Source organism: Symsagittifera roscoffensis, chromosome 3 (genome assembly GCF_963678635.1).
Source record: "Symsagittifera roscoffensis chromosome 3, txSymRosc1.1, whole genome shotgun sequence".
Lineage (NCBI taxonomy): Eukaryota > Metazoa > Xenacoelomorpha > Acoela > Convolutidae > Symsagittifera > Symsagittifera roscoffensis.
The window spans coordinates 11,101,506-11,127,417 of record NC_087064.1 but is presented as its reverse complement, the minus strand read 5'-3'; the positions used below and the strand labels follow the sequence as shown (position 1 = coordinate 11,127,417).

The 25,912-nt window shown below is 37.8% G+C and overlaps 1 protein-coding gene across 1 annotated transcript; it reads left to right on the top strand.

Moving 5' to 3' along the window:
• On the top strand, positions 1–24,872 carry LOC134842865 (probable ubiquitin carboxyl-terminal hydrolase FAF-X). The gene is made up of 17 exons (XM_063859368.1): positions 1–474; positions 1,248–1,360; positions 1,710–1,877; positions 3,800–3,895; positions 4,312–4,739; positions 4,980–5,160; positions 8,570–10,921; positions 11,343–11,431; positions 11,500–12,553; positions 12,668–13,922; positions 16,547–17,086; positions 17,321–18,007; positions 18,348–18,724; positions 19,119–19,286; positions 19,698–19,887; positions 22,842–23,305; positions 23,815–24,872. The coding sequence occupies exons 1-17, from the start codon at positions 9–11 to the stop codon at positions 24,148–24,150; spliced, it is 8,964 nt and encodes a 2,987-aa protein (XP_063715438.1). The 5' UTR covers positions 1–8; the 3' UTR covers positions 24,151–24,872.
• Positions 24,873–25,912: the final 1,040 nt, after the last annotated feature.

The window sequence follows — 25,912 nt, the reverse complement described above, 5'->3', positions numbered from 1 at the left end:
CAGTCTCAATGAATGAAGGAAATGAAAGTATCATTCCTGACGTTGCTGAAGTTGTTCAAAATCAAAATTACGTAGAACACGAAGTTGTGACAGAGCACAATGAGTTGCATTCTGTTGAGAATCAGATAACTTTACTCGAAAGTCCTGAATTGGACATACCATTGCCAGATGAACCTCCGCCACCTTACCAAGAGCATGAAAGTCCGCTGGACATCAGCGAGAATTCGACGGATGATACTGTTTCGCCCGAAGACCTGGTCCTGGAAACGATTGCGGTAACAAATGACACAACGGATACCGTGGGTACATCAATATTAGATGACAATGGTAGCGCGGAGGATATCAAAGAGTTCCCGGTTCAAACATTGTATAAATTAGACGAAATGATCAATAGGCCGCGATGGGTCATACCTGTACTGCCAGGTGGAGAGCTAGAAGTTCTATTGGATGCCAGTATAAAACTGGCAATAGCAGGTCTGTAGTTTCGCGTTTTTTTTTTAGAGTTTTTACTTTTCAAACTCAGCCTTCATTGGAAAAATTGATGCAAGAAAAGAAGAATCAGAAGCGATGAATTCCTGGTTAGCTACCCTTCGAATCGTCTAAGATTACGACAATGCATGTCATGCTGATATATGACTTCATTGATAAAATGATACAGTTTGCTGATATATATGCATTATTATAACGCTGGTATGGCCCTATCCAGCTTGTGCACTTACCGTAACTAAACGGAAGGGCCCTTTTTGTAATTAAGTTTTTATGGGTATTTAAACCGGGTTATTTTTTGAATCATTGTGGTCGGATCTCTGCGCAACCACCGGCTATCTTAATCATGACTATTATTTTGGGTACAGATGCATTAAAGTTACATTTCACAGCAAAATTAATATTTTGCACATTCGACAAATGTTGCAAAAGCGCAAGATTTTGATTTTCCTGTCCGATTTCTTTCATTTAAATATTCTGAGCTGTCAGTTTCTAGAAATTCAGCGGTTCTTCAGTTGATTCTTCAATATTTAGCGATTCCTCAATGCTAAGTGTTCTTCATTTAAAAAACGCCGTTTTTGTTGTAAGTGTTTTTTGAAAATTAGAGTTTTGCGAGTGTCGTTTCCAATTTGGCTGGTTTATGAATTGTTGATTTTTAATTAAATATATTATAGGAAAACTTCCATATACTCTTTTTTTATTTTGACAATATTTTGCATCTTTTGCAAGTGTCCTTGTAAAACAATGCTTTTTGTTTTTAGAACAAGACGAACAGAGTGCTGAATGTCTGCGTTTCTACCGAGAAGGTCTGCACCAATCGACGTCCAAAATATTGAACGACGAGGCTGTCCAAAATTGGAAGGCTGATATACAGGTAAGTTCAATCTACCTCATATCGGACCGCCAGCAAGCTCCTTTAAGGTTGTTAACCAAAAACCCTGTTGGAAACCGAAGTTTAAGAATACCAAAACTGATTAGTTGGATACCAATATTTTAAATTCAGCTTCAAATTAAACCTGCGTACCATCAGATAATTTGATAGCAATGGCTTTGTTGAAAATATAACGAGTTTTTTATCCTTATTGGATTTTGGCGACGACGAATTCGTACATAGCCCTGTAGAATTTTGGTTATGTCGTTAAAATGATGATTGTATATGGTGTGGTGTGCTGGGGGATTGGTTGACTATTAAAGCGCCGTAATAACTTTTTCAGTGTGTTTAGCGTGCAATCCGTGGTAATTGTGAAAAACTGGTGCAGCTGATAGTGCTGAAGTTTAACAGTGACAACTTGGCCCTGCTTGATATTCTGGCTCTAGTGTTTAATCAGAGTAGTCGGTTCCACCAGTTCAACGCACACAGGATGGCCGAATTCGAACCATCGTTGGAACAGGTACATAACAAAGTTTATAGAGCTATTGTATATGCGGCGCGGAACGGTCCGGCTTCAATTCAAATCAAAACTAACTGTTCATAAATGATTGTGATTTGAGTTTTTCAGCTTTAATATACCTAGTGAATCCACTTATTTAGACCGTCTGTTTTTTTTTCGTGTTTAGCTATGGCCTTAAGAAGCTTGCAAATGTCTATATTTAGACTGGAGTGGAATGATTACGCGTTTAGCAAACGTCATCAAATCGAGAGTAGACTTTTTGTCAGGGTAACAACTTGTTAAATAAAAAGGCTTGAACCATTTCAAAGCTAGAGGTACAATAAGTTTAAATTTTTTGACATCCCAGGCACACTTGGCCTAGAGTTAGCGAATGCTCCTGGGGTGAGAAAGGGCCTTAATTCGAAACCGGTCAAGAAAGTTTTTTTAAAACTGGTTCCCGTTCCAAAAAAAATTGTATAGTTTGTCTTATTGTTTTGCCGGGTTAGTTGTTACATCATGAGATTTCCTTGTACTGCAAGCCCATTCCTTTGAAACAGCAAGTGTTTTTGATTTACTCCTTTTAAATTTTTTATTTTTCTTTTAATTTGAAAAGAAAATTAATCCCCCTACCTGAAACATACAAAATAAAACAAACGTAGATTTTCAGAACTTTAGCTCAAAGATTTTCCTAAGAAGAATTTTTTTGTTTTCGGCTCACTGAAAGCTTACAAGTTTTATCGGCTTATGTGACGCTGGCTAGTTATTCTGAATACTTATTTCACGTCGCTGATTGTATTGCTTGGGAACAAATTTGCTATTGAAATGTTTTCATTGTTTTTAGTTGGTGGTTTTCGTTTCCTTAGTCTGCTAGCGAAAAAGCTATATTGGTGTGCTATGTTTTTGTTAGCTCGAAAGCTATGTCAGATAACAGCCGTTCACTAATTGTGAAGGGCTGTTATCTGAAAGATACAATTGTGGTATCCTGTCCCGGAGCTGGTCTTAACGCATTAACCAGTCAGAATGTTACGAAAGATCTAAAAAGCAAAAATGTTTAAAAATTTGCTGTAATGGGAGTCACAAATGATCTATTTGAACGGAATGGCTCAGATGGGAATTGATTTGAAATTGAAGAAGAATGAAGAGACTGGTTACATTATATAAGAATGAAAATTTCCAAGTAGAAATGATGAAAATAATTGGATGGTCTGAAAAAAAGCGAAACCGCTGAACAAAGTGTACAAAAACTCGACAAAGAACTTGAAATTGCCTGCCGCGAAAATAAGTGTGGAATGAGTATTTACCCTCAGATCTCTTACTCCCAAAACCTGAAAAAGTTCTTAGTTTGAGCAAAGATCTGTATTCCGCTCTTAAGCTCCCCTGCTAATGTACCATTCGAGGGTCGCGTTGGCGAGGAGCAAAAGAGATCTGATGTTTTTAACTGGCTCGAGCCTTATATCGCGATTAATTTACGATGAAGTGCAATGTAACAAATCATAGAAATGAACCATTGGAAACAACGCAATTGGAGGATGTATCTATCTACTAACACCTGTGAGAACAAGAAGAGGTATCTAAATAAAGAAAGGATGATAATAATGCTATCGCAAGTGGTCTCAAGACAGAAGTTCTTAATCAATCAGAGCGTCCTTTAACCAATCAGACGTTTTTAACCATTTGGGGAGTAGTGTTTGTTATTAAACATTAATAAACTCTTTTACTCTATCCCTGTTTTTAGGTTCACTTCTAAAATATCCGATTAATGAAAGTAAAAGTGAAGTTTCTTGGATGTCTTTAGATGCGGCATTTGTTAGTGTCTTTCTTCCTTTTCGCGTTGGTGGAAGCACTTTCTACTCGTACATAGTTGAGTTCGATAACAACTTCAAGTATCTCGAATGTTCTCTGAGCATAATTCCGTTGAATTGTTTCTTCCATATTGTGTTTAGATAGAAGAAAACGAAGGCCAAAGGTCGGGTGGATCTCCGACTGCCACTAGAGCCACTCTGAAGTATGCCACCTGTTACGACAATCGCGCACCAAAGGTCAGTCATCGCTCTCTGATTTAAAGAGGAAATATGAGTCACATGAAAAACATGGTCGTTTGAGTGATTGCGTGCAGATACAAATAACTTCCATCAACCATCGCATTGCTATAATCGATAATTATTGGAAAGGTATTCATTTTTGCAGGCCTAATTGTGAAAGTGATCCGAGAAATTTGGAGCATTTAAAAATAATGATTACATTTTTTCCTAATTGAGTTAGACGAATTATCGATAATTATTGTAAAGGTATTCGTTTTTGTTGGCCTAATTGTGAAAATGATCCGAGAAGTTAGGAGCATTTAAAAATAATGATTACTTCTTCTTCTAATTGACTTTGACGAATTAGTATTTCTCAAATATTGAGCACGTCATGTGTCTTCCTTTCGTTATTTCATTCAAGTATATGTCTTTAGGGATGGCTAGCTGACCTTATCAATCGTTTCGGCTATCTGAAAGGATTTGACCTGCTGATCAACCGGGTGAAGAAAACAGACTCTTTATCGGTGGCACTTCTAGCAGCGCTCATGAAGCCGTTCTCAAACTGTCAAGATGTTTTGACGAACTTCTGTGTTACAACCTACTTCGTGCCTATTCTCTCGATAGCAAATAATTTTCTGCTCAACATCTCAGATGCTGACCTGAAGAAAGAGTCTAAAGTGTCTTCGGAGACTAAAACTGACCACATCTCAGTTATTCTGACAACCATGAAGAGAATCCAGCGGCAGTACAGTATTCTGCTGAGCCGCAATTCGCAACCGGATTCTGAGCATAGCAGTGCGAGTTCGATTCCAGCTGAGATACAACTTGATGTTACTGCCTTGCGGCTGGAAATGATTTTAAGGTTGCACATTTATTCGTTCATTTTCGGTTAAATGGTAAAAGATTCTTCATCTTAAGATCCCGTTGAGTTAGATAAAGTTCCAAAAGATACCTTGTGACGGAATCGCCTACAGTATTTTGATCATCTAAGGAAAGTTTTGAGCATAAATTGCATTGTTAGCCCATCAGATTTAAAATAAGTAATTATTTGTCCCTTAATTGCCCCGCGTATATGTCTAGTTCAAAGTTAGATTGTTTTCAGGTTGTTGCGAGTTTCTTCATTCAATGGAAAAATGAATGCGTTGATTGAAATCAACAAGATGTTGCAGTCTGCCACGCCCACACCTGTAAATGGGAGTGGTGGCTACGAGTCATCTAACTCTTCCTTCTACAATAGCAATGCATTGATGTCCATTGATTCGATACCTTCTAGAAAACTGGCTGTAAGCTCAAAACAACTTCGAATCTTTTCCATTTTATGATCGCTATTTGTTGGAAGATAGGCGGGGTGGGGGGGGGGGGGGCCTCTCACCTCCCTCTCAGTTCCGATTGCCAATTTTTCCAAAACCATTGTGATGCTTTCTTATGACCGCCATTTCCGGTTGGTCAGCTCTCTTTTTTCTGAAGGCGCTCGTGGTATCAATGAATACTCATTTTAAGGTAAGGCATCGCAAAAATCAGGATTTTTGGCCAAACTTCAATCTTCACAAAAACGGCAGTCGACGGAGAGTTCTATGCCAAATATCGTCAAATGATCCATTTTTGGCTCTTTTTCCTTCCGTCCCCCCCCCCCCCCCGCCCCCACCTCACCTCACTCAAACATGAATTTTATAGTCTAACGAGTGGTTTTACAAGGTTAATTATGAAGACCAAATATGCTTGTTATGGCCTAATTAGTCTGCATGCTAATTTTCACGACAATCGGACAAAGTGAACGGAAATTTCAAATGTGAAAATTTGCAGGTGGGGGGGGGGAAGGAAAAAGAGCCCATTTTTCTTAAATTGGGTTTATTTCAAGAAAAAAGTGCTGATCATTTACAGTTTTTTGACATTCCGAGAGATTTTAACCTGGTATTATGTTTTTCCCGATTCCTTTTTTGCACTTTTCGAGTCTTCTGTTGGCTATGTTGGAATAGTTACACGTGCCAGAATAAGAGCTGTAATCGGGAACTAGAATTTTCTCGTAACCAACTTTTTCATGAAGCTTTGTTTTTTTTCTTTTTCAACCAAACTCGCCAATATTGTTGCCACTTTTGGTGGCTCCTTTACGACTTTTTGATAGCATGTACTTTGCTATTCGATCAGTAACAAGGTGTCACAGTTGATGCAGCAAAAAAATCTTTGTCTCAAACAACAGTACAAAGAAAAACTCGATTTCTTAATATTTCCAACTCAATATATATCGCGTTTGTTTTGAAATGCTTATTTAATTATATTTTGGTTTGGTTTTTCAATTTTTTTTTTTTTAAATAATCCTGGATGCTTTAAGTTTATTATGTTTATATATTACACGCAAAGTTGTGTCTATTTGTATATGCTGCCACTTCTGCTGCATCGCATTCCAGATTTACTAGCATACTTCGCTGCTTTATTTGCGGCTAGTTTTAGTAAATTGTCAAGGCGCGTGGCGCAGATGCGTAGGCATGGGACTCTCCACAGCAAACGTTTTAATTTTCAAGGCTTGCCTGTTTTATAGAACTGCTTTTTCGTCGTTTTCCGTTTAGTGTTTGCGAAGAGCAGCTGCGTCTCTATGTTGAACTTAACGATTATCCATGCTCCTTGCCATTTGATCTAGAGGTACCGTGGTTGAATTTGCACTCTAAGGTCTGGGGTTCATGTCTCGTTTGAAATTTTTTCAGGCTTAATGAATTTATTATTTTGTTAGAGGGAAAAATTGAGTTGTGCGACTTTCGTTTGTCTGTATTTTGTTGGCTTATTTTCCAAAAGTTGAAATCGTTTTCCAAGTTAAACAATTCTCATACTAAATGACAGTCGATCTGTTTTTTTTTTGTCAATTTACCAATTCGGAATTTGATTAAGTTTTTTAAATAGTAATGAACGCAGTGTGATTTTTTTTGTTTTTTTTTTTTGAGAAAAAAGTCTTAGCTCTAATAGCTACAGATGTGCATTCATACTTATTATTGCATTTATGAATGCTTTTAGGTATATATGCACTTCTTGAGTTCATTTGAAATTCTTCTACTGGACACTAAAAGTATAGAAGTCAAGAAAAACGTGCTCAATTTCTAGTTTGGAAAGTGGATTTTAATTTGCAGATTTCTCAGCGGAATGTAAAATTTACCTTTTGATCCAGTTTTCTCAAATTGGGTTAAGTTTGTCAAAAAGGCAGAAAATGAACTTGTTAATTTTTTTAAATAAAATTTCGGAACGGCTGTGGAGTATAAGTTTCAAAAGAGGGGACTAACAGAGTTTTAAAACTTAATCTTTCAATTTTTTTTGTTCAGCAATTCCTTTTGGCTTTTTTGCCATACTATATAATTGATCGAGTTTTATCAATAGAAAAAATTTGAATCAAGCGATTTTTATTTGGTGTTTTGTTGGCCTAATTTCTGATTTCCATAGTTTGAAATTGTTTTTTTTTTGTAAAGAGGGTTTGTTTTATGTCAATTTACCAATTCAGATTTCGATTAAGGTTTTTTGATTTCGATTAAAAAATTGGATCATGTTTTATGGGCTCAGTCAGAAAATGATTGGTTTGTGTCGCTTGAAAGGCAAAAATGATAATTTTTTGTCAAAAATTCAGGATGGTTGTGGTGTAAAAGCTTAGTTTTGAAACTTAATTGCTCAATATTTCCTTTTTGCATTTTTTTGCTTAATCGACGAAACCAATAAATTGCCATCTTTGTGACAGCTCGGTTTATGATACTTAAAGTTTATTTAAGGATGGTGGTTCTGTTTCTTAGCTGTTTTTCTGAAATACTGCTTTTCATTCTTTCCAAAAAAGTCAAATTGTTTTAATTATTTCCAACTCATTTTGTTTTCGCTAGCTTGCAATGCTACACTTGCAGTGTGTTGCACGGGATACGAAGATCCGCTCTTTCTCTGTGTTAGAGTTTTGTGTTCACTGCGAAGTTTGAGGAATATTGGTTTCAAATTCAGCTGGTTTCTATTGAACTTAAATGAGTATATATGAGAACAAGATTGCTCGTATATCAGGGCAAAGCCCTGAATGTTCCGACTATCCCTTAATTCATATGGAATAGTTTTTGGGAATCGAAAATCTATAAAGATTGGCCAATATCAAAGTGTGAAATTTCGAGTCATACGAAATTAAAACAACCGATCCGATTAGCTAGCCTCAATTCAATTTGGAACGATTTTGTTGTGCGGGATAATTTGCAACGCATAAATAATTCGCGTTACGCTCTCAGCAATATAAATAATTTCTTCAAAGCGCGCATAATTTTGTCCAGAACATGGCCAATTTGGCATTTTTCGAATTCCCAGAACTTTACAAAAAATTATGGGGGCAGAATATCTTTTTTTTTTATTTGAGGTCAAGAAGTCAATATCTTCAATGGGGTACAGATAATGTTTGATGAAAACTATTGTTTCGATCGGCGAAAATTGACTGAATAAAAAACACTCCGACCATAAATATTCCTCGAAAGTCGGAACAATAAGTCTTGTTGAAATTTTAATGAACGGAGGAGTGGTTATCGCTTTTTAGGTCGCGTGGTTTGATTTTATTTTTTTCCGCTAAATTTCTGAAAACGTTTTCGCGTCATTAAGTCTTTGAAATTCGAAAATGAGTAGTTATAAATCAGTAATTTTTTTCTGCTTCGTTGTGTTCATTGACGCTTTTGCAACTAGCTGTTTATTATGTTTTAGAACTGGCTGTCGGAGAATGATGTGTTGACGATAGTTCTGCGAGACAATCTGCACCAACCGCAGTATGTCGACAAGCTGGAAAAGATCATCCGGTTCGCCATCAAGGAAAAGACTCTCACTCTCAAAGACTTGGACTCAACGTGGAACGCACAAGTCGGAAAACACGAAGCAATTGCTAAAAACGTACACGAGTTGCTTACAAAGTTGGCGTGGGATTTTTCTGCTGAACAGTTGGATCATTTGTTCACGAAGTTTAAAGAAAGCTGGCATAGTGCAAATAGCCGAAAGCAACGAGAGAAGCTCCTCTCACTGATCCGAAAGTTAGCCGAAGATGACAAAGAGGGCGAAATGGCCCAGAAGGTCCTTTCGCTGCTTTGGACGTTGGCCAAAAGTGAAGAAAATTGTGCGGCTGAAATTGTAGACTTAGCTTTGTGTGCTCATATCAAAATTTTAGATTGCAGTGTTTCGCAAAATCGAGATCAGCAGAAAGTTATGTGGATTGAAACTTTCATCGAACAACTGAAACACCCGAATAACGATGACTGGGTTATTCTGTCACTTCGTATGATCCGAATAATTTGTCGGCAGTTTCCCGAGGGCAATTCGTTGTCGTCTTCCCAGCAAAACAGTTTTTCGCAATCAAGAATAGCCCTGAATATTTTGTACAGAGACAAATTGATCCACTCGATTCAAGAGAAACACTCTTTAGTGACTGTTGTTGCGAATAGTTTAACTGAGTACATGCAGAGAATGAAGTATTTTGTCGAAATTGGACAGAATTTGGCACTTGATCCCAATGAGCGAAGAACAGGAACTCGATACTCGCATTTAGAACAAGTTGAAGAAAGGTTGAATTTTTTGTGTTTTGTTCTGAAAGACGGACAACTCTGGCTTTGTCTGGCTCAAGCTGTAGACATATGGCACTGTCTGTGTGAAAGCGCAATTTACGAAGAAGACAGACAGTGTTGTTTTCGCTGGTTTTCAAAACTGATAGGAGAAGACGAACCGGATTTGGATCCGGAAATTTGTCAACAGTTTTTTACGGAAAAAGTTCTGCACCTGGAGGCCAGACTTTTGTGCCAAGAAGGAGTTGAATGCTTTGAACATTTTTTCAAGTTTGTAAATTACAGGGCCAACAAACTTCGTAAGACATCGAGGAATAAGCACGGTTATGTGCTCATGGATACAAATCTGCTCGGTTATTACTACTTGTGGCAAATTATAATCAACTGTAACGATAGTTTGGCTACGAAAGCGGTCCAAATACTAATAGACACCTACACGAGTCTAGCTCCGCAACTCAAAACACAAGCTGTGAAGACTTACCACGAGTTCATAAGTCAGTGTATGAATTGGTTTAAGCAGTTTTTCACCTCGGCAAAATCGTCGGCTGATAACGGAGAAGTTTCGGAGTTAATGAATAGGGAAAGTTTTAAAGTGAAAATGATCCGGGTTTTGACAGCGCTCAGGGAATTTATCTCTAAAACTGACTCAATGTATCAAGCTGAGCGAAGATTTATAGCGCTTAACCGAGCTTGTTGCGGGAACTATTTGGTTCTTATGGTGCGAATTATGAACTCAAATAAACAAGTGGATGATTTTTCAATTGCTACTCACACGAACGCAGCAGTTGGAAATTTGCGCAAATTGATTTTGCAGAAGTTTAACTACACACCACTGAGCGCTCTCTGTGAAATCGGTTTCAGCAATTCAGTAATCGACAGCTGTTTTGACTCGACAACATTAGCTAGTTATAATCTGAGCCAGAGAAGTCTAGTGCTAGCTAAAGTTATGTCATGTTCGGCCAATGTAGCACATGGTATAGGAGCTGGAAGTGCCTCAACGTCCACGGCTATTGCACTGTCAAGTGACGACGAAGAAGAAACGGTTACTGGCTCAGACCCTCCGTATAATTCGAGTTCCTCGAGGACAGCATCTGGAAACCCGACTCAAAGTACGACAATTCAAAGCGCAGAGAACATTTTACCATCTACAATATTTAGTCAACAAAATGAACATGTACAGCTACTATTGCATGTTGCCGATTGGGTTTCGAAACTGGCCCTGTGCAATGATGAGGTCGAAAGTGAGGACTCGACTGCAACTCAGCTGTTTCAGACCATCAGGAGTCTAATATCAATTCTGCCTTGCGACTCCCATGTTGTCGACCGCATCCGGGAGGTTTGTGCGGACCACGGCGGAGGAGCTGACCCCTCGCAGTCTTTGATGCCCCCGGTGCGATCTCTGTTCCTGTCTAATTCCCCCAACCAAGTGCTCTATTACTTGGAGGTGCTCAGAACTCTGCTTCTACCGTCCCTCGATCCCTTCTCGCCAGCTGCCCAACAATTCAGAGTAAGTTTAATATGTCTGACCAGTCAAAATGGGCGCGAGTTGTATGAGGTTTATTTTTAGCGTGATTCTCTAATTGCGATTCGAAAAAAAAAGAAAGACAAAGTTGGTTTCTCCGATAGTACATTTGGATTTACTCTTAAGTCGCTCGTGTTTAAAAGCATTGCATTAGTTTTAAATTGGGTGGATTTGATTACGAATGTTATCAATTCGGGTTCAATTTTTTTTTGTCATTCAAAAAAATCATTTTCATTTATTTATGACGTTGAGTCAAAATTATTGAAAACATGTTCATGGAAAAATAAATTTCTGTCTACTTGGTTCAGTGACAGATTTTACCGCCTGTTGGCAGTAGTAATGTTTAATTCTTTAGCAAACAAAAACAACTCCCCTGGCACATAATTTAGTCGTTGTTTTGTTTCAGTGTCATTTTGTGGCAGCCGATGGCGTTGAAATCATTCTTGGAATGCTGACATCTGACTGCTGCGGCAGTTCTTTCGTACCTCTTCAAAGGTAAGTTTATTAAATTTAAAAAGTGCTTCATTCTTTTTTGGCTAATATTTCAGTGTTTTTCGTTTCAGAGCAATAAAAACAGTTATTGTGAAGATCTGCAAATTATTATATTGCCTCGTTGGCTTCTCGGTACTCTACAAATCCCACAACATCTTCGAGACCAGCAGCTCTTTGATGTCTGTAGTTCCTTGCTGCTCCTCCGGAGATAGCTCAGAGTCTATGACCAGACAAGACTTCGAGTCCCAAATGGGTGTCAATGTCCTCAGTCTAGAGCAAGCATTAAAATCAGTTCCTGCGTCTCTAGATGAAACTATTCTGCGTCAAGTTGCATCTGAAATGGTCAACCCAATGCTGATGAAATATCCAACTGTATCGCAATTAAAGGAACATATTCCAACTGAGAAACATATACTTGCTTTGTATAAAATGTCCGTTTCCACATGTGCGACAAAGCCCAATGAATCTATTCTGGAAACGAGCGATGATAATTCAGAAGAAACGACGACGTCGAATAGTTCAGCCAGACAAGTTGCAGTTTTGTCTTCAAAAAGTTTGCAAGTTCTGACTATATGTTTTGTCCTAAATCCAACCCTGTTGGAAACTATGGTGCTAAAAGCAGAACATTGGAACCTTCTGATTCAACAAATGCTTCTAAAATGTAGCAAAAGAGAGCTAAGACTTAACTGCTATCGACAGATTTTGATGCTATCCACACACGCTCACGTACAGTCAAGTTGTCACATAGTGAATTTTTTCATCTCCCTCCTGTTTGATCAAATTCGAAACGCATGTCAGGAAAACGGAGAGAGAAGTGACTCGTTTTTTGACCTCATTTGCAAACTCCTGGAGTACGCTCGATGTCTGCGGATCCAAGTTCCTAAACTTGGCCGATACCTTGGAGAGGAGATAGCGTTTATAAACCAAGTGAAAAACAGCTTCTGTATCGAGTCTCCAACCACAGAATCAGATAATGGCAATGGGAGGAAAGTAATTGAAAAGCTTAATGACTTCTACCTTTGTGGGCGTCTGAATTTGTGTCGCGAGTTGGTTTTGTTTGAGAATTGTGGCCTTAGTGAGCCTAATGACAACAATACTCCTCGTCAGCTGTCGCTCTTAATCAAGGTGAGTCTTTATATTGCTTCGAGAAAAAAAAACACGTTTTCAAGAGGGGGAACGGGAAGCTAAGAAGCTGAAATAGTGGGTTTCAATTATGTTGAGGCTGTATTCTTGTTTCAGGATCTTTTCTGCCATTTTCTATTTCCTGCGACCATTCACTTGGCAGACGAACAATCGGCTAGCAGTGCATCTCCTCAAAGAACTCCGCTCAGATCATTGTCAAAAGCAGAGCCGATCTGCGATCAAAGCATGACGCAAAATGCGGCGTTCCAACTTCTAGTTGCTCTGTGTGGAATAAACTTTACAAATTACAGACTCCTTATAGCTTTGCTCCAGAAGTATTTCTACTCTAGAAACGTCACCACTATTTCAGAATGGGAGTTCCAGCCGCCGATCGGATGCAAGCCTCTCGGAGGTTTTGTGGGCCTGAAGAACGCTGGAGCTACGTGCTACATGAATTCGGTGATTCAGCAGCTCTTTATGATTCCTGAGATAAGAGATGGAATCCTGAGAATCGAAGGTGTTGCAGATGATTACTTTGAAAGCGACCATGCCGCTGCTATTGCTTGTGGACTTGGAACCGATTTGAACAAATTGTCGGCCAAATGCTCCTCACCGACGTCCTTGTCTTCGAATGAACACGGACCCGAGATCGATTCGGGAGTCGAGACCAACTCTGACCTAGCGTCGCTCTCTTCAAGTTTGTCGACCCAGCTGACCTTGGCAACTAATATTAACCCTAGAGTTCAATATCACGTTGACGTTTTAAAATACCTCCAAGTGATTTTTGGATATTTGGCGGCTAGCCAATTGCAGTTTTATACTCCGGAAGGATTCTGGAAACACTTTCGTTTTGCGGGTGAGCCAGTTAATCTTCGGGAACAACAAGACGCATTGGAGTTTTTGAATAGCATAGTTGATAGTGTTGATGAAGCGACGAAACATATGAACTCATTGGTTTCTGAAACTTCCCCAAGCAATCTGTCCTCAATATTTTCATCGACGATCGGAGGATCTTTTGCCGACCAGAAAATATGTAAAGACTGTCCACATAGGTACTCCCGCGAGGAACCCTTCACGACTTTGAGCGTCGACATCAGGAACAACCAGACCCTCAAGGATTCCTTTGAGCAGTACGTGAAAGGTGATCTGCTAGAGGGAGATAATGCCTATTTCTGCGAGAAGTGCGGGAAGAAGGTTGATACGGTTAAGCGAATGTGCATCAAGAAAGCACCCCCAGTATTGATCATTCAACTCAAGCGGTTTGATTATGATTGGGAGAGGGACTGTGCCATCAAGTTCAACGACTATTTCGAGTTCCCTTTTCAACTGGACATCGAACCCTACACTGTAGATGGGTTGGCTAAGATCGAGGGTGAATTCCTTTTTACTGATATAATGACTAATCTAATCTATCTTTGCAGTATTAAGAGTAATGAATGTAGTGAGTGCTCTATAAGTCTTGGTGATTTTTTTGTTTTTTCTAAGGAACAGTCTCAAAATTTTTTCACGCTCAAATTAGATTTTTGGCGGTTTGACTTTTGATTTCTGTTTAAGTTACTTTATTTCTGCTGATAAAAGGAAAGCAAACTCCTTTATCGAAAAGCAAAAGGTAAAGGTCATCAAAAAACGTGATCGACTTCTAATTCCGAAACTGGAGCTTAATTATCAGTTTTTCCAGCGAAAAAAAAAACTTTTAACCTTTGATCCAGCTTTCTCAAATTGGGTAAATTTCCTTAAAAAACAAATCATAAGTTCTTCATGAAATTCGAAGAGCTTCAGGGGCCTTAAGTTTTTATTTGAAATTGAAAAGTCCTTTTTTGTTTTCTTGCTTTCATTTCACTTTTCCAAATTGCAGTTGGTTATGTTTTAATTGGCGTTTCACTTGACTTATGTTTAAGAAGTTCGTATGTTGGCATGTTTAATAAAAATTCTATTTTTTGCATTGCTCAACATGTTTTAATGAATGCAATTTTTTAATTTCCAAGGTCGTCTATTATTTTAACCATATATCTGTTGAAGCCTGAATGCTTTAACTGTACATTTTTTTCATTCTTTCGCAATGCAAAATTTTGAAGCTTTTCGTTTCAGTGTATATTCGACAAAATTGACAAAAATTTGACATTCAAATGGTGGTGTTCTGTTAAGGTACACCCAGCCTCCAAGTATTGCTGATCCAATCCTCTTGGTGTCCGAGATATGGCGTTTGTTTATGGTTATTTCAATATTTTTTCAAAAATTATAGATTTAAAAAAATCATTCAGAACTTTAATTTCTCAGCCCTTTGGTGTGGCGCTGTCAGGATACACTATGTGGGTGCAATTGTGCCCTGTAAAGATGGCTGCTCATTTTTTTCAAAATTTTTCAAATAATTCATTGAAAAAAAACTTATCGAGACTGAGTTTCTCAACCCTATGGTAGAGTGCTGTCCACTTAAACTCACAGTTTGTAAGATTGACTTTAAATATTACTTCTCAAGTCCTTTTGGCTGGAGATATGGCTTTGTGCATGATTTTTCCGATTTTTTTTTTGAAATGTCAGATTTAAAAACTAACTGTTCTTGAACTTTTTAACCCTATCCTTAAATCGAAACTTAGCTAAAAAAATTTATTAAGCTTGAAATTCTCAAACCTATGTTTAATTGCTGTCAGGGTACTCTCAGGGGTTGCCTTTCTGTCTTCCAAATTTGAATGCTCGAATTTTTTGGTTTTCGTGATGAGGGTTTTTTTTGTGATATTTCGAACTTTGTTTTCAAAAAAAATTAGTTGAATAAAACTAACCGATTTTGAAAGTGTAAACCCATGGTAGGATGCTCTCAGGATACATACACTATGGGGCTGCAATTCTGACCTCAAATTATGACTGCTCAAATCCTTTTCGTTTTTGAGATATGTCGTTTTTCATTTAAAAAAAACATCGAAAAAGCTAATTAAATTTGAGTTTCCTAATTCTGTGGGTGGGGTTCTATCGAGCTATACTCAGGGGCGTAAAATCTTGCCTCCAAATATTAATGCTCACAGACTTTTGATTTCCGAGAAGGCGTTTTTTATATTTTTAATTTTTTAGAAACTTAGATATGAAAAAAAACTAACTGAAGTTGAAACTCATCTGAGGTGAGATGATTTCAGAGTACACTCAGTTGTTGCAAATATGGTTTCCACTTTGACTCATGAATGCCTTTAAACAGCCGAATTGAAGCGTATCATTTTGTTTTTATCTTGTTTTTTTTCTAAAAAAACAGATTTAAAAAACCTACTACTTGAAATTTTCAATCAAATTTTGTATTGCTCTCAGGGAACTCCTAGGAATTGCAACTTTATCTTCTATTTCAACTTTTCAATTTTCTTCTTCCAGATATAATGCTTTTATTTTTTTGAAAAATTTTCTGTATAGTAAAGAATTTTTTTTCAATGAAAACCTGATTGATGTTAATACTGTTTTTTTTTTGAAAAACAAAATGGAAAGTGCAATTGTGTGCTCTCTGCTTTTAAGTGTCCTTTTTTGAGTTAACATTTCACATGTGATAAAACTCTGACCTTTTTAGTGAAAAATAACTTGAAAATTGATTTCATATACCGTTCAATTAATGTAATAGAAAACTCTTATGGATAAATGGATTTTAAGTTCAATTGAAATTAATCTGCTGAAAGTGACGTAAAGAGCATACTCCAAATACGAACGTGGAAATGGCGATAAAAAAACTTGAATAATTTCTAGTTTCGGAAAGGGAATTTATTTTTTAGATTTCCAGCGGAATAAAAATTTTACGTAGTGATCCAGTTTTCTCTAGTTGGGTTCATGTTATCAAAAAAGCGAAAATCATAAATTGTTCTAGAAATTCAAAGAGCGTAAAGGGCATCTGTTTTTTTTTTTTGAAATTCGAAAGTTGAGATTTTTTCATGAAAGTTTTTTTTTGTTTACTTGCGTTTATTACTCTTTGCCGATCTTCGATTGGCTATGTTCGATATGTTTCTAAATGATTTTCAAGCACTAATTTAGGTGAAATAATCAGGGATGACTCTTTCGAGACACCCCCAGACCTGCCATCGCCCTCCACGTCTTCCATTCCATCCACAGTATCCCTGGACCAGATGCCAGTCAACAGTCCAACATCTACAATAAGAGTCCCGGAACCAGAGCTAGATTCTAATGAGGCTGAAAATGAGGGAATAAACGTGGCGAGTGGAAATAAAGACTCTTCTGAGTTTATGTACAAGTTGATGGGAGTCGTGGTTCATAGCGGACAGGCCTCGGGAGGTCACTACAACAGCTACATCCAGTGTCGCCAGCGGGGTCCTCTATCGTCGGCAAATCCTGCCTCATCATCAGCTGGTAAATGGTTCAAGTTTGACGACGGAGATGTCTCAGAACTGCAGGTTATAGATGATGATGATGAAAGTGTGAACGAACTGCTGAAGAATCAGTGGTTTGGTGGGGACAGCACTGTTACTCCTGGATCATCGGGAGGGGGAGGCGATAGCTCATCCACCTCGTTTTCATTTGAGCAATCTTCAAATTTCAACAGAAGGTCATCTTCATGTAAGTCTAATTTCCTTTTTTCGTATTAGTTCAAGAGGCGAGCTGTATCTTTGAAAAGGCAGCTAGTTCTGATTAGTGTTAAATAATTAGGTGTGTCTGAGTCGCCTGAAAACAGTGATGATTTTCTAAAAGTGATGATTTTGTTATAGAACGTTAAATGTTACTTTTGTTATAATATAATAACCTCACCTGAAACGAATTTATAGTTATTAGTTACAACTGGCCGTGTTTCAGCCGGTCGAAGGCAAAAACGGTGGTGGAATGCCTATCTTCTGGTATATGAACGAAAAGACTTGAACGACGATGCTGAACCGTCATCCACTTCTGAAACAACCAGCAATCCAAATATCGATTCGAGAACTAAACCTGACGAAGGCTATAATACCGCGAGGATTGAACAAGCTGATTCAAAGCCCAAAATGCCTGAAGCTATTGCGAAGGCTGTTCAACGCCAAACTGTCTTATTCGCGCATAATCGTGTTCAGTTCATGCCCGAATATTTGAACTTCATCAAGAGTCTGATTTTACAATGTCAGGCATCGTACCTTGTTGACTTGAGAGAGCTATCGGATTCCAATGGTATGCCAACCACAGTCGCAGAGGACTTTGGAATCATATCGATGCAACTTCTCTGCAACGTAGTGTTCAACACTGCTCTTCATACGAAAAAAGCGCTCCGAGGACCCGCTATGGAGTGGACTGATTTAATGATAGGTCTTTTGAAGCACGTGGCAAGTACCAGACACTGGCTTGCAGAGAACTGGGTTCTGAAGCACAAACACTTGATTGGTCAATATGTCTTGGAGTCACCCTCGGCTGAAGTACGACAAGCATTCGTGAAGCTTCTTGTATGTCTGTGTCACTTCTCAAATTTTGACCAGACTTTTGTCTCGTACGGAGGCTACGACGATGGAACCAGACGTAAGTAAACTTTCAGTTTCCATCTGCATTACAGACATGCGACAGTTAGCATCACCTTTAGTTTCGTAACTTCAGACAGCGCCATGCTTCAGTGTCGAGTTCATGTGAAATTATATAGCAAATGGTGAGAAGTTTTCATGAAAAAATATCAGAGCTTATAAAATTGTTCTTGGGTTTCTAGTTGTTTCAGAATGATCCGACCTTTCGAGAAATTTTTTTTGAAGTTTAGTTTAAGTTCAATAAAACAGCAGATTGCATAGAACTTCGATGATGCTTCGCTAGTTCTAAGAAGTTTCTGAAAATCCCTTTTGAGAGATCCCGGATGTGGTCTGTTTTTTAGAAATCCGAATCAGTGATTGTGTCATATATGAAATGGCTCAACTAATGCGGAAAGACCACCACGTGCGCACAGCGTTGGACGCAGCCACGACATCCATAGCATCATTAAGCTCTCCCGGGAAACACTTGAGTCATTATTTTCATTTTTATCTCCACTACGCTTCCTTCGGACCCAAGGAACGAAGACAGCTCCTAAAGAATGGAGGAGAGATTCCACTGGCCATGATTAATTTGATGTTGGAGGAGGCTTGCAGTAGCAGTGCGGGATCCCATGTGAAATACCAGTTGTCAGAGTTTGCTAAGCTTTACCAGGTGGTGTCCAATTTAGTGAGGGGCTGTGACTTGTCGTACTACTGTCAGTCATCCAGTGGCAAAGAGGTACTTTTCATTCAATCTAATTTTGGCAATTGAATCGTTTCATACTCAGTATACCTAATTTGTGCCTATAAACTTTAAGTTGATTTCTTGCAACACTACAACCTAAGTGGCCTTGAAGGAAACTGTTATGCTGAGTGTTTTTTTGAAAAAATGGTCTGAAGAATGAAAGTTACTAAGCATAGAGCCATCAATTCAGATTTCCGTACTAGAAGGATTAAAATGGATGTTGATTGTTAATTATGAAGTTCAGGATTCAAATGGACGAGTTCAACTAAAGTTCAATTTGTAATCGAAGTTGCCTACACTGTGGCAGTTTAGAAGCTAATTTAGTCCGGAAGAAACTTCTAAGTGGATCTTGTAATTTGTAATCTATCTCAATATGTGTTTTGTGTAGGTAACCAGAGAGCAGTACCATCTGTCGAATCCCTACAGGGACAAAGAGATGTCTGTGGGAGTCCCGATATCTGTGGCATTGAAGGAGCGACTCCTGGACGATACAGTCTACGTGAAGCGCATCATCGAGGAGTGTCCCAATTCGGACGAGACAGTCTCGCTCATTTGTGTGAGTATGCAAAAATTGACTGATTCATTCACCAGTTAGCAGAAAATAAATGAAGAAAGAATATCCAGCTGCTGTGCAAGTGGCAGAGAATGTTCCGACTACAGTTATGTGCTTGAAAAAAGAACAATTTCTTTCTGATTAAAAAGTCTTGTGCGAGGCGTTATGGAGGAGGGAGTTACAAAAAATAATCTTCAAGACTTTTGAACAGTGTTCAATTAACATTGAAAGTAATGCATCAACTTAGTCTTTTACTTGGCATGGCAATTTAACGTCAATTGTGTCAAAATATAGTCTGAAAATAAAAAATTCGTCCATCTTTTTCCAGTTTTTTTAAAGGGCCTAGTTAATATATATCTTGTTTAAATTAGGGGAAACTGTTCACATCTAATGAATTGTTTTGTTTCTGTTCAGTTTCTATCGTGGGAGAACGCGGGCTTCTCTGCCGCCCTTCTGACAGACATTTTGTGGCAGATAACCTTTGCCTATTCGACGGATCTGAAGCCATATCTGGACTTGCTTCTAGAGGTGCTCAAGATCCCAGACTCATGGCAGCAGCACAGAATCATCAAGAGTCTCAAAGGAGGATCGCAGAAAAAACAAGGTTGGTAGCATTCAGGCGAGGCTTTTTGGAACGAGGTGTTGCGAGGAGACCGATTGCTCTAATAAATTTTTTAAAATTATATGTTTGTTTTGGTATCTTTGGTAGATTTAGAGTCGATGAACGTAGTGCAGACTCTTCTATAGGTCGCGATGATTTTTTCAGGCTCGTATTTAGTTTTTTGAGGTTAGACTTGTAATTTCAATTGGTTTTCTCAAATTGGGTTGATTTTATGAAAAAAAGTGTCTACCATAAATTGTTCTAGAAATTCAAAGAAGGCCATCTATTTTTTTCTTCGAAATTCGAAAGGAGATTTTTTTCAAAAAACAAGTCATTACTTTTTTCTGTTTTCTTGCGTTCTTTGACTCTTTTCCAACTCTGTAGGCTATGTTTTATGATACAAATCGTTGGACAAACTGGCCATAAATTTTATCCAAATGTACGTTGAACACTAATTTAAACTTATTTTAAGGGAAAGCGCGCAACAAAAACACGTCCAAAATCTTGTGCACGCCAGACTTATACGATTTTTTTTGTATTTCAATTTAGAGTTCGATTAAGCCGCGCTTGAGGGCATTAAAAACGCGAACACTTCATACAGGCCACGAGTCTTTCATTAGAACGAAACTTCATAAAAACTTTCAATGAACTGTTTTTGCCCTTTGTAAAATATAATCGGGTGGGTACTCCAAAAATAATCGAGTTAAAATTATCTCGAAGATGAAAACATGACAACGCATTTGTTTGACGCTGAAATACTCCTTTGATCTTTTTGGCTTTCATTATGTCGACGGTAGGTGTCGGTAATATGTCACTTCAGGCGAAGCAGATTGAGTTGTTTTGTCAATAACAAACGTGTTATTAAACTTGTCCGACATTTCTTTATTCATTGTTAATGTAGTCATTTGATCAGTAAATAATCATTTTCCGCTGATGAAATCAAAATTATTGCCCTTAGAGGCGGACTCTTTGCATGAGTTTTGGTGATTAAAAGTAGATTCAACGAATTCAGCGTGAACGATCTTTACACATAAGCGAGAGCAAGTGTCTTGTAATCGAGAACTAGAACTTTAGAAGGCGGACTCTTTGCATGACTTTTGGTGATTAAAAGTAAATTCAAAGAATTCAGCGTGAACGATCTTTACACATAAGCGAGAACAAGTGTCTTGTAATCGAGAACAAGAATTTTTTTTACCGGAACGACTTTTCTAACAAATATGCTAGAATTAAATCGACTGAACTTTGTTGGCGACTTCGCCTACAAATTCTGAGCATTTATCTTTTTGTTTCTAAGTTCTAATCGAAATTCGTGTTTATGTTAGATCTAAGACAATTCCAATTTTTATCCCATAATCCTTTACTTTTTGTTTCGTTTTTTTTCGCTCTATTCGGCTCAACAATTTTGGAAAAGTTTATATCGGATTAGTCGGTTCAACTTTCGTTGTATAAAGGGCGTTACGTTTTTAAGAGTCGATGAACGTAATTCAGACTCTTATATAGGTCGCGATGATTTAAAAGCTCTGATAGCTACTGGAGTGCATTCAAACCTTTAATGCATTTATAAATGCTTTTAGGTTTCTATCCACTTTTTCAGTTGGAAGTTCATCTGCTAAAAGGCAGTCAAATTGCCTATCCAAATACGAACGTGGAAATGGCGGAAAAAAGGTGATTCATTTCTAGTTTCGGAAGTGGAATTTTTTTCAGTTTTCCAGCGGAATAAAAAATTTACCTAACTTTTCAGTTTTCTCCAACTTAATTAATTTTATCAAAAAAAAAAATGCGGCTCTTTTTTTCCCCTACCTCTCTCAAACTTGAATTTTATGGTCTAACGAGTGGTTTTACAAGGTTAATTATGAAGACCAAATATGCTTGTTATGGCCTAATTAGTCTGCATGTCAAGTTTTACGACAATAGGACAAAGTGAACAGTAACTTCAAATGTAAAAATTTGCAGGTGGGGGAAAAAAGAAAAAGCATTACGAGGCCAAACTGCATTTTGTGCATTTTAAGCGGATTCCGCAACAAGGACGCTCCCTTTGTTCTCTTTGATCGTTCCGCCAAAATTTTAACATGTTTAAAGACTTGTCTCTGGAATCCAGGAACATACAGACACAAAATTGTGCTCCTATCCAGACCACAGTTTGGCCTCGTAATGAGAGTCGAAAATGCCAATCATGGATTGTTATTGAAATAAAAAGAGCTTTAAGGCCATATATTTTTTTCTATGAAGTTCGAAATTCAAAAGTCAGTTTTTTTCTGCTTCTTTTCGTTCATTGAATTTTTTCCAACGGTTTGTTGGCTATGTTTAGACTCTTTCATAGGTCGCGATAATTTTTTTTTGTTTTTTCTTCCGGAAAAGTCTTAAAATTTGTTCAGTCTAAAATTCACTGTTTCGCGTTTTAGGTTGAGTTCGTTTCCTTTATTGAAAGTAAAGCAATTTCAATTATCGAACAGCAAAAGTGTAAAGGTCACGAAAACAAGATCGACTTCTAATTTCGAAAGTGGAATTCCCGGCGAAATAAAAATTTTACCTTTTGATCCAGTTTTCTCAAATTAATTATATCAAAAAAAATTACAAACATAAATTGTTATAGAAATTCAGGGAGCTTTAAGGGCATCTATTTTTTCCTTTTAAATTCGAAAGTTAAGATATTTTTTCAAAAAATACAAGTCAGTATTTTTTAAATTTCTTGCGTTCATTGACTCGTGCAACTGTCTGTTAGCTATGTTTTCACTTATGTGTTGCGGGGATGCGAAACTTGGATTTTTGTCGCCTCAACGGTCATATACTCAAGTTCTGTCGAATTAGATTTTGGAAGACCTAGTTTTCGATATTGTTTCTGGACGATTTTTTTGTTTTCGACTTCTGTCAGCTGGCTTGTCCATGTTATGTTTGTGATGTATCGCAAAGTGTGCAAAAATTGAATGAATTGAATAAATTTAATGTTTTCGTTTTAGATCAAAAAGACGGCCTGTTTGAGACAATTGACAAAAGCAAAACCCACTTCGCGAGACGCGCTTACCTGTCAATCAAAATGCTGACAAACCTTTTCTCATGTAGTCCCTCTGCAGCCGATGTGCTGCGACGCGATGGAGAATTGCGCAACCAGTGGGCAGTTGTTGTCGACTGGCTCAGGGCCGAACTGAACCGAAACCAGTTTGGAACGTCCGCAACAGGGACTAACACACAGTTCAACCAGCATGGCGGGTTCCAGTACGCCTGGAATGATAACAACAGTATGCAGCAGAGTAACATGAATGTGTGTTCGAATGAGACTGCGAATGGATATGCGCTAGAAAGGTCGGCCAGCGCTTATTTCACTCTGCAGAAGGCGGGAGAATTGATCCCCAGGGCATCCACGCCTCCGGCAGCCCATGTATCTCAGCCGGAGCGGAGGATACACCGCAGTTCAAACTCCCCGGTGAGAAAAGATTTGAACACTTGATGCGAATAATTATGACAATAAATTTACTTTGGATGAGAATATTACGCCTCTTTGCAAAAACGTTTATTCCTATGTGGTTTTCGAACACCAAGCTGTAAACTTTAGTCATTAAAGGTTTCCGACCGGACTAAATGAGCTCTTATACAGAAAAAAAAAAACAGTATGAAGTTCAGCAAGTTCTGTTAATTTCTGCGCCATCTTTGATGGAGACGACATACTAATGTAATCTATCGCCTTTTTAAAAGATGAACAATTAAGGCTCAAAAATTCCAAGAATCATGAATTGGTTAAGCAACATGCGGAGGTATCGATCTGGAAGTTGACAGAACTTTCGTTATCAAAGCAGCTGCTCTTTTTCAAAGCATCTGCTGAAGTTTTTTTGAATGTCTTTTGTTTGCGAAGTGTTGCTCCAACTCTGTATTGTATTGAATTTTATGATTTTCAGTCAAAATTTATTTCTACTATGAATACTTTTTTTTGTTCAGGTGGAAGAGTACGATGAAGACGAGGAAGAAGAAGAAGAGGAAGAAGAAGACGACGAATATGAAGATGTTGAAGTTGATCACGGCGTTGAGAGAACTGAAGAAGGCAGACGAGTAGGAAGTCAACAACAACAACAACAACAGTCTCTGGTAGCAACCGAAGAGCCGAATACAAAGAGCAGTAGTAGTGTAGTCGTGATTAGCGAAGGAACGAGTCCCAGGTGTGATCAAAATATTTCGATTTCAGGCGAAGGAACATCAGTGGTGGATTCGAACAGTGGAAGCGTGATTGAACAGTTGACGACCAATGCAGACAACAATAGTGCCACTGAAGGATGATTTAAGTTGCATGAGACAGTGAAAAAAGATGAAGTTTAAAAGCAACTGGACTATTAATAATAGAAATCAAATCGAATTTTGCAGCTGTGATTTTGACAGGAAAATAAAAATCTAGCGGTTTCTAGGAAATATACTTTTTTCAAGAAGCAGAAAATTCGCTGAATGTTAACCCAAAAACTGATTAGATTAAATTTGAGCAAAGACTGTAAATATTCTCAGAATTTAATTTTCATTACTCTATTTATAGTTAAATTTGGTTAATAGTGCATTTGTTTAACTTGAACGATTTATATCCAAACCAAATGCTCTAATTTGTAGGGCTTGTTTCAGTTGTTGCAATTTTAACTCTTAATGTAGTCAATTAACTCATGTAATTACGTTTAGTTTTCAATAAATATTAATAGATATTTTATCTGCTTTGAAATTGACTTCGCAAATTGTTGCGCATTTCATTGGCTGCTCATCAAACACATAATTTCTGCTGGGCTCGTTGTACTAAATTAAACCTATTTCTGTACGAAATTTGCAAATTGGAATTGTATGAGGATTTGCCTGTCCCAAAATAAGCTCAAATGGTGTAAGAGTAACATTAAATTGTACATGTTTCTATTCATACGCCAATAGCCTTCATGTTTTTTTTCGATGTAATGAACTTGTAGTAAATAATTTGAGTTCTACTTGGCTGAATTAAAATAAAAATGCCTACCCATTCAAAAATTTTGCCGAATTCAAATATATTTTTCACTGTTTTTGATCCAAAGTTTCCGTACTTTTCCAGAATTCAAAAGAAGTGCAAAAAGAGGGCTGGCTTATTTACAGTATAGTTTGAAAACATGAAAGTCACCTTTTTGGCAGTTTCGTTTTAGAAAAAAAACAATCCTGGCTGTCAAAATGATGTCAACCTTTGTTTAAAGCGACCAAGATCATTTTGCAAGCTACCCCAAAACCAGAACAGTTTTTTCATTTTGCTCAGTTTTCTAGTGCAGTAGGCAAGTTTCTAGACCAAATGAGAAATTTAAGAGCATTTTTTTGAAAAATTTTGATTCACTTTTTTGCCCGAGTTTAGCGTTTAAAAGTTTTGCGCGCGCGTCACGGTGCCTTGAAAATGGTTGGCTAGTGGAAAGTGGAGACCCTTTGGGTAGTGAGGGTGTCGAATTCCTGAGTGTACGGCGTCCCTGGGATTACAGCGAACCACAAAAACAAGTGATCAGCTTTTAACCTCAATCATAAAAACAAAAGGTTCAGCTCATTACGAGGCCAAACTGTGCATTCTGCATTGTAAGCGGAATCCGCAAAAGGCCAAAATCAGATTTGTCGCGGAATCCGCAATATTGCTACTTTTCTTCGATCTTCTGCTGTTTTGGATTCCACAAACAAATACCTAAACCATTGTACCGCTCAAAATCGCTCGAAAAATAGGCGAATATGCGGAATCCGTAACTCTATTTGCGGAATCCAGAACAGTTTGTGGAATCCACAAACAAATGATAAAACATTTGTATCGTTTAATTGAGCTGTTGAGGAATCCGAAACTAAGTGGAATCCGCAAATTGTAAGTGGAATCCGCATTTTGTTTGCGTATTCCTTTTACATATATTTATATGTGTAGTAGCTTTTAAAGTTATATCTTTTAAATACATGATTTGATTTCACTAAAATAGAAATTAACTAGAATAAAAATTTACTATAATAGATCAGTGTTTGGGATTAATGGAATCCTAATTACTGACCAGTATTTGGGATCGATGAAATCCCAAGTACT

Excerpts from the sequence above, each read along its gene's own strand:
- LOC134842865 (XM_063859368.1), top strand. The coding sequence starts at position 9 with ATGAATGAAGGAAATGAAAGTATCATTCCTGACGTTGCTGAAGTTGTT. Across the intron at positions 475-1,247 it reads TATAAAACTGGCAATAGCAG|AACAAGACGAACAGAGTGCT; the intron begins GTCTGTAGTTTC and ends TTTTGTTTTTAG. Across the intron at positions 4,740-4,979 it reads CGGCTGGAAATGATTTTAAG|GTTGTTGCGAGTTTCTTCAT; the intron begins GTTGCACATTTA and ends GATTGTTTTCAG.